This window comes from Pan paniscus, chromosome 6 (genome assembly GCF_029289425.2).
Source record: "Pan paniscus chromosome 6, NHGRI_mPanPan1-v2.0_pri, whole genome shotgun sequence".
NCBI lineage: Eukaryota > Metazoa > Chordata > Mammalia > Primates > Hominidae > Pan > Pan paniscus.
In genome coordinates, this window is record NC_073255.2 from 16,379,574 (window position 1) to 16,392,098 (window position 12,525).

Consider the following 12,525-nt stretch of genomic DNA (forward strand, 5'->3'; position numbering starts at 1 on the left):
CCAGAGAGTGTCTTTCTTTATGACTGAACAGTGACTGAGTCACAGGAGGAAACAATTCTGCTTACTGGAAGAAAATAGGATGGAAAGAATTATGACAGTTACCAGATGTTCCAGTACCCCCAAGGGGGCACCAGGATGTTTCTGCACATGCTGTAAACAGCATAAACTGTCAACCGTTGGACCCTGGGGTTTAGCATTCATGCTTCTCTGATGTGCAGAGTCATAGGATTCAAGAGATAGAGCAACCTTAGAGATGATCTTGTCCAGAGGTTTTAAAGTATGTCTGGGGGAGTCTTGTGGTTTTTAAGTGTGACTCAGGGATGACTTAGAGGTAAGGGGTTCTCCCCAAAACAGTAGCAGTACTCTTTGGAAGGAATGTAAAAATCTTATATCAGAGCTAACATCAAGACAGTATATTTTATCAAACAAATACTAGTTGTAAAAGTCCAAGGTAATTCCTGAGGTTGGGGAAAAGAATCTTGCAGAAAGCCACTATCCAGTGGCTCTAGGACATTCCTAAATAGTGGAGCCCTAGAGAGCAAAAGGTCGGTTCAGGAACTCTAGGCTGTGGTGGGCCTCGTGGATTGGGAGCCTGGAAATTAAATGATAACACTAAGACACGATATCAGGGAGGTTAAAGGAAAATACTTTTAGAGTCAAATCAAACAATGCTTACAACCCTTTTTTGTTTACATTTCATTTTTATAACATTGGAGCTATAGACTTTTTTAAAAAACTCACTTAAAAAAGTTACGTTTCCTTGTTATTGTTAAATTTGGCAATTTAATTATTGCCCTAATGATAATTCAATTCTTATGTTATATGATCTGTTCTGTTTTCACATTTAACATTATTTTGTTACTATTCATGGATCCTTCCCACTGCCACAATTTCATTAGAACAAAACAGAAAGAGACAGGGAAAGAGAGGGAGGGAGAGAGAAGCAGCTATTTCTACGTTTGTAAATAGAACCAGTTATAATGCGAGAAGACACAGGATTTTCACAGAAAGTAAAAACATATATGCAGGGTTGGACATCCATAAAAACATAATAGATATGTCCTACCATCACTGTTGATGCACACAACCTCTTGAACTTGCGTGCCTGGACCACACTCCTTTCCGTTATCTGGCTCGCAGTCTCCCAGTCTCACTGCTTTCCAGTCATAACAGGCAGGCTCTTCACAGGGAATGGCTTCCAGTAAGTGAGGGCAGTTTCCGGTTACCCCAGAGCCTCCAGTGGGCTCATTGGTAATGCGCCGCTTCCTCAGTTTGAAGCCTGAATTATGGGGGAAGGAAAAATCTATTGTTACCATCAAAGGTTTAGTATTTCAGAAAGTTGAATAAAACCTCAGCGTAAAAGTTGGATAAGAGTGGAGGTAGAAGTCATTTCTGTTTTGAATCACTGGTGTATCCCCAAACTGTAGCTAATGTGAGGTCATGAACCATCCATTAAATGAGTGAGTGGATTAACGAAAGGAATGAAAAAAAATGAGAACCTTTGGTTTTAGCTTACTACTGCAAAGGTAAGGCTAGAAATGTCATATAGTACCCATCTCCCTTGTAGGGCATAGAGGAGTAGGGTGGGAACAGAGAGAGAGATAAATTTTGGTCGACTTGGAAAGTCTGTAGCTATAGAATATTCAAAGGAGTGAAATTTCAAGCTATTTAGAAATACTGATGACCAGACAAAAGTGCTATTATTCTTAAATCTTCAGCAATGTCACGTGATTAAATTTGGAAAATGAACCTCTAAGAAGTTGGATGGTTCCAGAGAAACAATCTCTTTGAGGTTCAGTTGATTTTAGACCCTCTGGAAATTTGAATTAGGAACATAAGCCATGTGGGCTCCAGTGTGAAATATTCAAAGTCCTGCTTTGTGCTTTAATAGCACCTAAATGCTGCCCTTCCTGAGAGTGTGTAACAAAATTAATAAGTCTGTTTATTGCTATGTAAACATACTAGAATCACTAGAAGACTGGTCTTTGAAACAAAATTGAAAAATGTTTTCAGTCATGAGATCATGTGAAAATTAGCTCACCACGTCTACCATAAGAAAACCATTGCATTTATTCTATTCCTCTATCATTTGCATATGAAAGTAATACAGTTTTTACATTTTTTTCTTCAAAGTAATAAGCAGCCTTATTATTGGGCACTAGGTATGGGTCAGGCACTGAACTAAGTGCTTTATGTTTATCTGATTGACTCCTTAGAGACAATCTGGATGGCAGATATTGTTACATCCCTTTTACAGATAAGGGGACAAAGGTTTAGATATGTTAGTTAACTTATCTAAACAGTAAGGGACACAGTAGATTTTCCAATCCAGGCCTGACCCCACAGCTCATCTTAACCATTGCACTAAACTGTCTCAGATCCTCTCCATCATGTTGTCTAAATTAACAAGCATTTATGCCTATGTTCTTCTGTTTTAATCTTCTGGTACTATCACTGGAGAAGGTTAATTCATCTTTTGAAATTAATAGTCTTTAGCCATTCTGGAAAATACCACAAACAAGGAACACAGAAGAGCATTTTAAAAATAATTCATGATTTGATACAATTGGTGGGTATAAAAGTCATGTCATGGTCACGTTACCTACCTTTTTTCCCTTGCTGATCATTACAGTTTTCATAAGTACAAGGTCCCCAAGCTGACCAAGGTGAAACTTCACATTCAGTTGGACAAGGAATGTGGCACAGCTGTGTAGTATTAGGGATAGGTCCAGTGCATAATTTTAAGTCCATTGGCTTTGAGGCTAGAGAAAAATACAGACACATATTTAAAAATGAACAAAAGGAACATATATGGCCAACAATATGATTTTTCTGTGTGTATGGAAAAGGAAAATCCTTAAAGAAGTGCTACCAAGACATTATTCCAATGCTTCTCAGCCACATCCTGGGAATAAAAAGAGAACGAATGGAAATAAAAGAGGCAATAAAGTGTAGTCAAAGGAAACTGGAGATGTCTTGCAAATTGTTTGATTACCAGTTTTACCATTAATTGGTCATGCAATTAATAATGCTGAATATAACTTTCCTAGTCTGCAAAATATTCCTTAAGGTTAGATCTAAAATTCTATAGCAATATTCTAAGAAAGTAAAAGAAAATTTCAGAGGACTGAACAAAATAGGAGGGGGACTATAGCTTTAACATATATGAAAAAAATGTCCACTGAGTAGTTCCTGGTGGAGAACTCTCCCATCTCTTTTGGTTCACTGGGATTGAGAGGTACCAGGTGAGATGAAGAAGGATCTCAAATGGGGGCTACTCTCTGTACCCCCCAGCTACAGTGCTCACTGAATTATTTCCAAAATGTCTAAATAATAATACATTATCTGCATATGTGACACAAATCTAGTAATCACTAAGGATGCTAATTTATAATTATCTACATTTGTTCATAATTTGAACAATAAACTGTGGATAAATGTTGCTTGTCCTTGCTTTTTTGTTTTTTTTTATGCCTGCAGTTTGGCTCTTTTGTATATACTTGACAGTTAAGGTCAATATATATCCATAGTTCTGGACATAGAACTAACTAAAAATGACTAAGTGATGAAGATATGTAAAACTATATGGACAGAGGAAGAGAATCAAGTTTAGCTGTATAATATCTGTCTATCTATCTATATAATATCTGTCTGTCTATCTCCTGATGCCATATTTGCTTTTGTTTTAAAAAAAAATCTAATACATGGCCAGGCACGGTGGTTCATGCCTGTAATCCCAGCATTTTGGGAGGCCGAGGTGGGCAGATCACGAGGTCAAGAGCTAGAGACCATCCAGGCCAGCATGGTGAAACACCGTCTCTACTAAAAATACAAAAACTAGCTGGGCATGGTGGTGCACACCTGTAGTCCCAGCTACTTGGGAGGCTGAGGCAAGAGAATCACTTTAACCTGGGAGGCAGAGGTTGCAGGGAGCTGAAATCATGCCACTGCACTCCAGCCTGGCAACAGAGCGAGACACAGTCAGAAAAAAAAAAATGTCATTTTCTTGGTCACACATTTCCTGAATAATAGCTAGTTCCAGTTCCTTTGTCACTCTCATAATTGGGTGAGCCCACACTTGCAGAAAAAATGACTTAAATAATGGATGCTTAGCTATTTCTCATTATCCTATGTGAAAGGACTATCAAATTCCAATTGCATAGGATTGCATGTAGAAGCTCACAGAGTAATTAAAAAATTTTAAACTACATTTTCCTAACTTTTAAACGAAAGTACTATGTCTGTTTGTAATTTAAACTTGAAGACAAATTGTAAGCACTTTTACATCCTGTAAGTTTTCACACACACGAGCACACAGTCATAAATGCTATCTAAAGCCTATGACATTGATTCCTCTTACTACCACAGTTTTTGTTCTGAAAAATATTCTGCCAATTTTATGTCTGCTTTTCTCTACTAGTAGTGCTTATCTCTCTCGCCACATCTCCCCCGCCTCCCCACCCCCACCACTCCCACACTCGCCACTACAGTGAAAATAAATAACTGGGCACTAATTGGCTTAGTATGAGCACAGTGAGCATTCTCACTCGAGTTCATCAGGATTGCTGTTTATGTGCATCACAACAGCAGCCAAAGCCAAAAATGATTAATTTCATTGCTTTCCAGGAGCAGAAGTGTTTGGCACACTAATGACATAAAATATAGAAATTAAAAGCTTCACTCTCTGAATATAAAAAACTTGACACCAATGATACACATTTCATATAAAAATGGATTCTTTTAAAGACATGTATAGGCAGAAGAGTCTATACTATGTAGCAAATTAGCTGCAAATTAACATAAGTAATGATTTTTACTTATGGAAACTTTCAGAGTATCTAATTTAAAGTGAGAGGTTTTGGGTAGAAGACCTTAAAATCTCCATTTTTTCCTTCAATTGATGAAAAGTCATTTTAAATCTTGGTGCTACTATATTGTTTTTGAAATAATAATTTATATAAAATAAAATTTACTGGGTATGAAATTGTGAGGAATCTTATTAGAGTCTGAATTTATTTTATATATAAGGTTGAAAACTTTAGGAAGCAAACATTGTTTTATTAAGAAAACAGGTTAAGCAAGATGGCTGACAGGAAGAGCTTCTCCCACCAAGTGACCAGACCATTAAGAAGACCTGCACCCTCCAAGCAGATCTTCAGAAGGATAGCATTGAAGGTGGACAGAGGGAGAACATAGAACCTGGGCTAAAAGAAGAGGAAGCTGGGAACTCTGCACTGGGCTACTGAGCATCAAGATCCATTCCTGGCCCTGAGGGGCTCCTGGGAAAGGGGTGAATTAAACAGGCATGGAATGGCCCACTCTTGCCATGGACCCCAGAATCCTAGCTGCAGGGGAACCCACTCCTCAACAGACATTTGAGTTTGCAGAGAGAGCTTATTGGAGAGTTATCAGAGGCAGGTCTCTAATATGTGCAGAATCCAGAGTGTTTGGCATAGAAATAGCTGCAGCAGAGCATGGCCAGAGATGTCCTTCTCCCAAGGCTCACCACACTCTTCAAGATGGCTTTGGCCTTTGTTGACTGTAGGACATGAACAGAGCATAGCTTTCTTCCCCATGGCACAGGCCCAGTCTGATCTCAGCACCCCCTATCTTCCAGCCTGTCCCAGGGTAACTGCCTGGCCTTGTCCACTTGCAGTACAATCTCAGATGCCCAATGGGGGTGCTTCCCAGCAGCTGCTACTGTAGCTCCTTCATTGGTAGGTACCACCATTAGAGAGCTTCTGCAGATGGACCCTCCCCAGCATGCTCCTGCCTGCAGCCTTCCCCAACCATTGTGCCAGGGCCCACCACCCTGTTGCTGCTCTGTTGTTGCTGGTGCACGTGCACGGGCGCACACACACACACACACACACACACGTGGACCCTGCCACACTGCTGCCCTGTAGTTGATGGCATGCATGCCAAAGTGTGGACCCCATTGTCACCACACCAATGTAGTGCTTTTGCCAGCACCCTCCATCAGAGTGTTGCTGCTAGCTGACTAGGAACACCTCAGCCCTTGCAGTACAGCAGGTGCTTAACCTTGAGGGGCCAGAAAACAAAGCCATGGGCCTGGTCCCAGGTCCCCAGTGTACTGAGCTGAGCCTGGGCCACCTGAAATCACCCGGAAATGAAGCCAGTTGACTGAACCCAATTTATACCACTGTCAAACCCTCAAGGACATCAAAGAATATAAAAGCAATAAGCCCCATTCAACAGACAGCAGTTTCAAAGATTTAAGGAACATCAGCCCATACAGATGAGAGAAAAACCAGCACAAGAACTCTGAGAACATAAAAAGCCACAGTGTCTTATTACATTCAAATGACTGCACTAGTTCCCCAGCACTGGTTTTAAACCAGGCTGAAATGGCTAAAATGACAGAGATGGAATTCAGAGTCTGGATGGCAATGAAGATCACTGAGATTCAGGAGAAAGCTGAAACCCGATCCAAGAAATCTAAGGAATCCAGTAAAAAGATGAAATAGCTTTTTTAAGAAAAAAACAAACTGATCTAATAGATCTGAAAAACTCACTATAAGAATTTCATAACACAATTGAAAGTATTAACAGCAGAATAGACCAAGCTAATGAAGAAATTTCAGAGCTTGAAGAGTGGTTCTTCAAATCAAATCAGACAGACAAAAATAATGTAAACAAATTTAAAAAATGAAATAAGGAATTATGTGAAATATGGGATAATGTGAAGAGACTAAACCTATGACTCACTGGCATCTCTGAAAGGGAGTAAGGAAATTCATTACTACCAGACCTGCCTTACAAGAGGTCCTTAAGGGAGTGCTAAACATGGAAATGAAAGACTGTTACTGACCACCACAAAAACACACTTAAGTACATAGATTATTGACACTATAAAGCAACTACAAAAACAAATCTAGACAACAACTAGCTAATATAATGACAGAATAAAATCTTCACATATCAATATTAACCTTGAATATAAATAGGCTAAACACTCCACTTAAAAGGCACAGAGTGATAAGTTGGATAAAGAAACAAAACCCAACTGTATGCTATCTTAAGAGACCATATCACATGCAATGACACTCATAGGCTCAAAGTAAAAGGATGGAGAAAACTAACAGATATCTGGGACCTAAACTTCACGCTTGATCAAATGAAACTAACAGACCTCCACAGAACATTCCATCTAACAACAACAGAATATACATTCTTCTCATCTGTGCACAGCACATACTCTAAAATTGACCATATGCTTGAACATAAAGCAATTCTTAACAAATTCAAAAAAATAAAAATAAAAAACCAAATCATATCAACCACCCTCTCAGACCACAGCACAATAAATACAGAAGTTAATACTAAGATCATCTCTCAAAAGCATACAATTACATGGAAATTAAAGCAACCTTCTTCTGAATGACTTTTGGGTAATCAATGAGATTTAGGCACAAATAAAGAAATTCTTTGAAATTAATGAAAACAAACATACAACATACCAGACTTTCTGGGACACAGCTGAAGCAGGGTTAAGAAAGTTTACAATACAAAATGCTCACATCAAAAAATTAGAAAATTCTCAAATTAACAACATGAAATCACACTTAGAGGAACTAGAAAAACAAGAGGAAAGTGACACCAAAGCCAGCAGTAGACAAGAAATAACCAAAAACAAAGCTGTGCTTTACAAAATAGTGTAATAAAAACCCACAAGCAAAACAATGACCAAACTAAAAGCTGGCTTGACAGAATAAATAAGATTGATAGATTGCTAGCTAGACTAATAAAGAAAAAAGAGAGAAGATCCTATTAAACACAGTAAGAAATGACAAAGGTGACATAACCAGTGACCCCACAGAAATACAAAATACCCTCAGAGACTATTATGATACCTCTATGCACACAACCTAGAAAACTTATAAGAAATGGATAAATTCCTAAAAATATACAACCTCCAAAAATTGAGCCAGGAAAAAACTGAAACCCTGAACAGACACATAACAAGTTCTAAAGTTGAAACAGTAATAAAAAACCCTTACCAACCACAAAAGGGCTTGGAGTAGACAGACTCACAGTTGAATTCTACCATATATATATAAAGAAGAGCTAGTACTGATCCTACTAAAACTATTCCAAAAAATTAAGAAAGAAACCCTCCTTAACTCATTCCATGAGGCTAGCATCATTCCGATACCAAAACCTGGCAGAGACACAACAACAAAAAAGAAAACTTTAGGGCAATATCCCTGATGAACATAGATGCAAAAATCCTCAAAAATTACAAGCTAACCAAATCCAGTAACACATCAGAAAGCTGAACCACCACAATCAAGTTGGCTTTATTCCTGGGACAAAAGGTTGGTTCAATATACACAAATAAATATGATTCATCATATAAACAACTAAAAACAAAAATCACATGATTATCTCAATAGACGCAGAAAAGTCTTTTGACTCAGCATCACTTCATGTTAAAAACCATCAACAAACTATGTATCAGAGGAAAATACCTAAAAAAAAAGCCATCTATGACAAACACACAACCAATATTATACCAAATGGACAAAAGCTGTAAGTATTCACCTTGAGAACTGGAACAAGACAAGAATACCCACTTGAGTGAACAGACAACCTATACAATAGGAGAAAAGTTTTGAAATCTATCCATCTGACAAAGGTCTAATATCCAGAATCTACAAGGAACTTAAATTTAAAAGAAAAAAAACCCCATTAAAAAGTGGGAAAGGGCATGAAAAGACACTTCTCAAAAGAAGACATTCACGCAGCCAACAAACATAACAAAAGTTTAACATCACTGATCATTAGAGAAATGCAAATTAAAACCACAATGAGATATCATCTCATGTCAGTCAGAATGGCTATTACTAAAAAGTCAAGAAACAATACATGCTGGCAAGGTTGTGGAGAAATAGGAATGCTTTTACACTGTTTGTGTAATGTAAATTACACAAATTACATTTCACTGTTTGTGAAAAGTAAATTAGTTCAGCCATTGTGGAAGACAGTGTGGTGATTCCTCAAAGATTTAGAACTAGAAATACCATTTGACCCAACAATCCCTTTACTGAGTATATACCCAGATGAATATAAATCATCCTATTATAAAGATATATGCATGCTCATGTTCATTGCAGCACTATTCACAATAGCAAAGACATGGAATCAACCCAAATGCCCATCAATGATAGACTGGATAAAGAAAATCTCATACGTATACATTATGGAATACTATGTAGCCATTAAAAGGAATGAGATCATGTCTTTGAAGGGACATGGATGGAGCTGGAAGCCATTATTCTCAGCAAACTAACACAGGAAAAGAAAACCAATTACTTCATGTTTTCACTTATAAGTAGAAGCTGAACAATGAGGACACAGGGAGGGGAACAACATACACTAGGGCCTGTTGGGGGAGTGTGGTTGGTGGGGAGCATCAGGAAAAATATCTAATATATGCTGGGCTTGATACCTAGGTGATGGGTTGACAGGTGCAGCAAATCACCATGGCACACATTTGCCTATGTAATGAACCTGCACATCCTACACATGTACCCCAGAACTTAAAACAAACCAATGAATGCCCACTCTCACCACTCCTATTCAAAATAGTACTGGAAGTTCTAGCCAGTGAAATCAGGCAAGAGAAAGAAATAAAAGGCATCCAAATAGGAAGAGATAAGGTAAAACTATCTCTCTTCACAGATGATATGCTTTTATACCTAGAAAACCCCGTAATCTCTGCCCAAAGGCTCCCAGACCTGATAAGACACTTCAGCAAACTATCAGGATACAAAATCAATGTATGAAATTCAGCAGAATATCCATACACCAATAACATCCAAGATGAAAGCCAAATCAGGAATGCAATTCCATTCACAATAGCCACCAAGAGAATAAAATACCTAGGAACACAGCTAACCAGGAAGTGAAAGATCTCTAGAATGAGAGTTACAAAACACTGCTCAAAGAAACCAGAAGTGACACAAATAAATGGAAAAACATTCTATGCTCTTGAATAGTGACATGGTTTGTTTCCGTGTCCCCACCCAAATCTCATCTCAAATTGTAATCCCACATGTCAAGGGAGGGACCTGGCAGGAGGCGATTGGATCATGGGGGCACTTCCCCCATGCTATTCTCATGATAGTGAGTTCTCACAATATCTGGTGGTTTCGAAGTGACACTTTTCCCTTTGCTCTCTCTTTCCTGCCATCTTGTGAAGAAGGTGCTTGCTTCTCCTTTGCCTTCTGCCATGATTGTAAGTTTCTCGAGGTCTTCCCAGTGATGTGGAACTGTGAGTCTATTAAACCTCATTTCTTTAAAAATTACCCAGTCCCAAGTAGTTCTTTATATCAATGTGAAAATGAACTAATTCAGATAGGAAGAAGCAATATTATTGAAGTGGCCATTCTGCCCAAAGCAATTTACAGATCCAGTGCTATTCCTATCAAACCACCAATGACATTTTTCACAGAATTAGAATAACTCTTCTAAAATTAATATGGAACTGAAAAGTAGCCTGAATAGCCAAAGCAATCCTAAGCAAAAAGAACAAAGCCAGAGGCATCACACTCCCCACTTCAAACTGTACTACAAGGCTGTAGTAACCAAAACAGCACGGTACTGATTCAAAAACAGACACATAAATCAATGGAACAGATTAGTGATTCCAGAAACAAAGTCACACACTTATAGCCATCTGATCTTCAACAAGGTCAACAAAAACCAGTACGGAAAGGACTCCTGATTCAATAAGTTATCCTAGAATAACTGGCTAGTCATATGCTGAAAATTGAAACTCTACCCCTTCCTTTCACCATATATGAAAATCAACTCAAGATGGAGTAAAGACTTAAATGTAAAATCTAATACTATAAAACTCTAGAAGAAAACCTAGGAAATACCATTCTGGACATAGGCCCCAGCAAAGATTTCATGATGAAGACCCCAAAATCATTTGCCACAAAAAGAAAAATTGACAAATGAGACCTAATTAAACTAAAGAGCTACTTCTGCACAGCAAAAGAAACTATCCACTGAGTAAACAGATAACTTACAAAGTGAGAGAAAATATTGCAAAGTATGCATCTGACAAAGGTCTAATATCCTGAATCTATAAGGAACTGAAACAAATTAACAAAAAATAAACAACCCCATTAAAGAATGGGCAAACTATAATACATGAATAGACATTTTTCAAAAGAAGACATACACATGGCCAACAAACATATGAAAAATTGCTCAACATCACTATTCATCAGAGACAATCAAATCAAAACCATGAGATAACCATCTCACACCAGTCAGAATGGCTACTATTAAAAAGTCAAAAAATAACAGAAGATGGCAAGGTTTCTAAGAAAAGGGAACACTTATACACTGCCAGTGGGAATGTAAATTAGTTCAGCCACTGTGGAAAGCATTCTGGAGATTTCTCAAAGAACTTAAAACAACTACCATTTGACCCAGCCATCCTACTACTGGGTATATACCCAAAGGAAAATACATCAGTTTACCATAAAGACATATGCATGCATATGTTCATCACAGAACTATTCAAAATAGCAAAAACATGGAATCAACCTAGATGCCCATCAACAGTGAACTGGATAAAGAAAATGTGGTACAAAAAAAGAAAGAAATCATGTCCTTTGCAGCAACATGGATGGACCTGGAGGCCATTATCCTTATTCAAATTACTGCAGGAACAGAAAACCAAATACTGCATGTTCTCACTTACAAGTGGAAGCTGATAAACATGAACACAAAGTAGGGAAAAACAGACATCAGGGCCTACCTGAGGGTGTAAGGTGGGAAGAGGGTGAGGATTGAGGATTGAAAAATGACCTATTGAGTACTATGCTCATTACCTGGGTGATGAAATCTATACACTAACCCCCATGACTCCCCATTTACCCATGTAACAAACCTGTACATATATCCCTGAACTTAAAAGTTAGAAAAAAAATACACACACACTCCCAACCCCTAATTTAAACAAGTAAAAAAAGGAAACAGGTTAAAACATTGTGCTTTTACTTCGTGGCCGTTTTTTAAAAAATAAGTTTTATTTTAGCTTTTGGTGTATTTTCAATAAATGAAATAGAATAATCAGCCACAAAATTTTGAGCTACAAAAAGAGAAATGTGATAAATAAAGGCTCAAGGAAGTATTGATACAGGAGTTAAGAAAAAATTACTTAGGCAGATAGTGAGGGTACAGAAATCCTTGGTAAGGTTTCCATTTTAATGAAAAGCAGCCCCACATCATTTTCCTTTTTAACAAAGAACAGCCTGTAAAATTGAGCTGCAGCCATAGAAGCTGGTAGTTGTGCCAATCATGTTTAAAATGGCAACCCCACCTTCCCTTGTCTTTATGAGCCACATACGTGTACAGTAAGGAACAGACAAGATGGTACCGATCAACAGGAGAGTTCATTTGCATAAGATTAGGGCTGAGCTGCCAGCCTTCCCATAAGCTATGTAAACATCATACCTAATCAAACCAATCTGTGAGTCCTAT

The 12,525-nt window shown here is 38.0% G+C and overlaps 1 protein-coding gene across 1 annotated transcript in view; it reads right to left on the reverse strand.

Moving 5' to 3' along the window:
• THSD7A (thrombospondin type 1 domain containing 7A) overlaps positions 1-12,525 on the reverse strand; it is a 474,918-nt gene that overhangs the window by 179,462 nt on the left and 282,931 nt on the right. Inside the window, exons 5-6 of the mRNA XM_003824998.6 lie at positions 2,607-2,762; positions 1,067-1,279 (exon numbers count right to left, since the gene is read on the reverse strand). Of these exons, the coding sequence (XP_003825046.5) occupies positions 1,067-1,279; positions 2,607-2,762 (369 nt within the window). The remainder of the gene's footprint in view (positions 1-1,066; positions 1,280-2,606; positions 2,763-12,525) is intronic.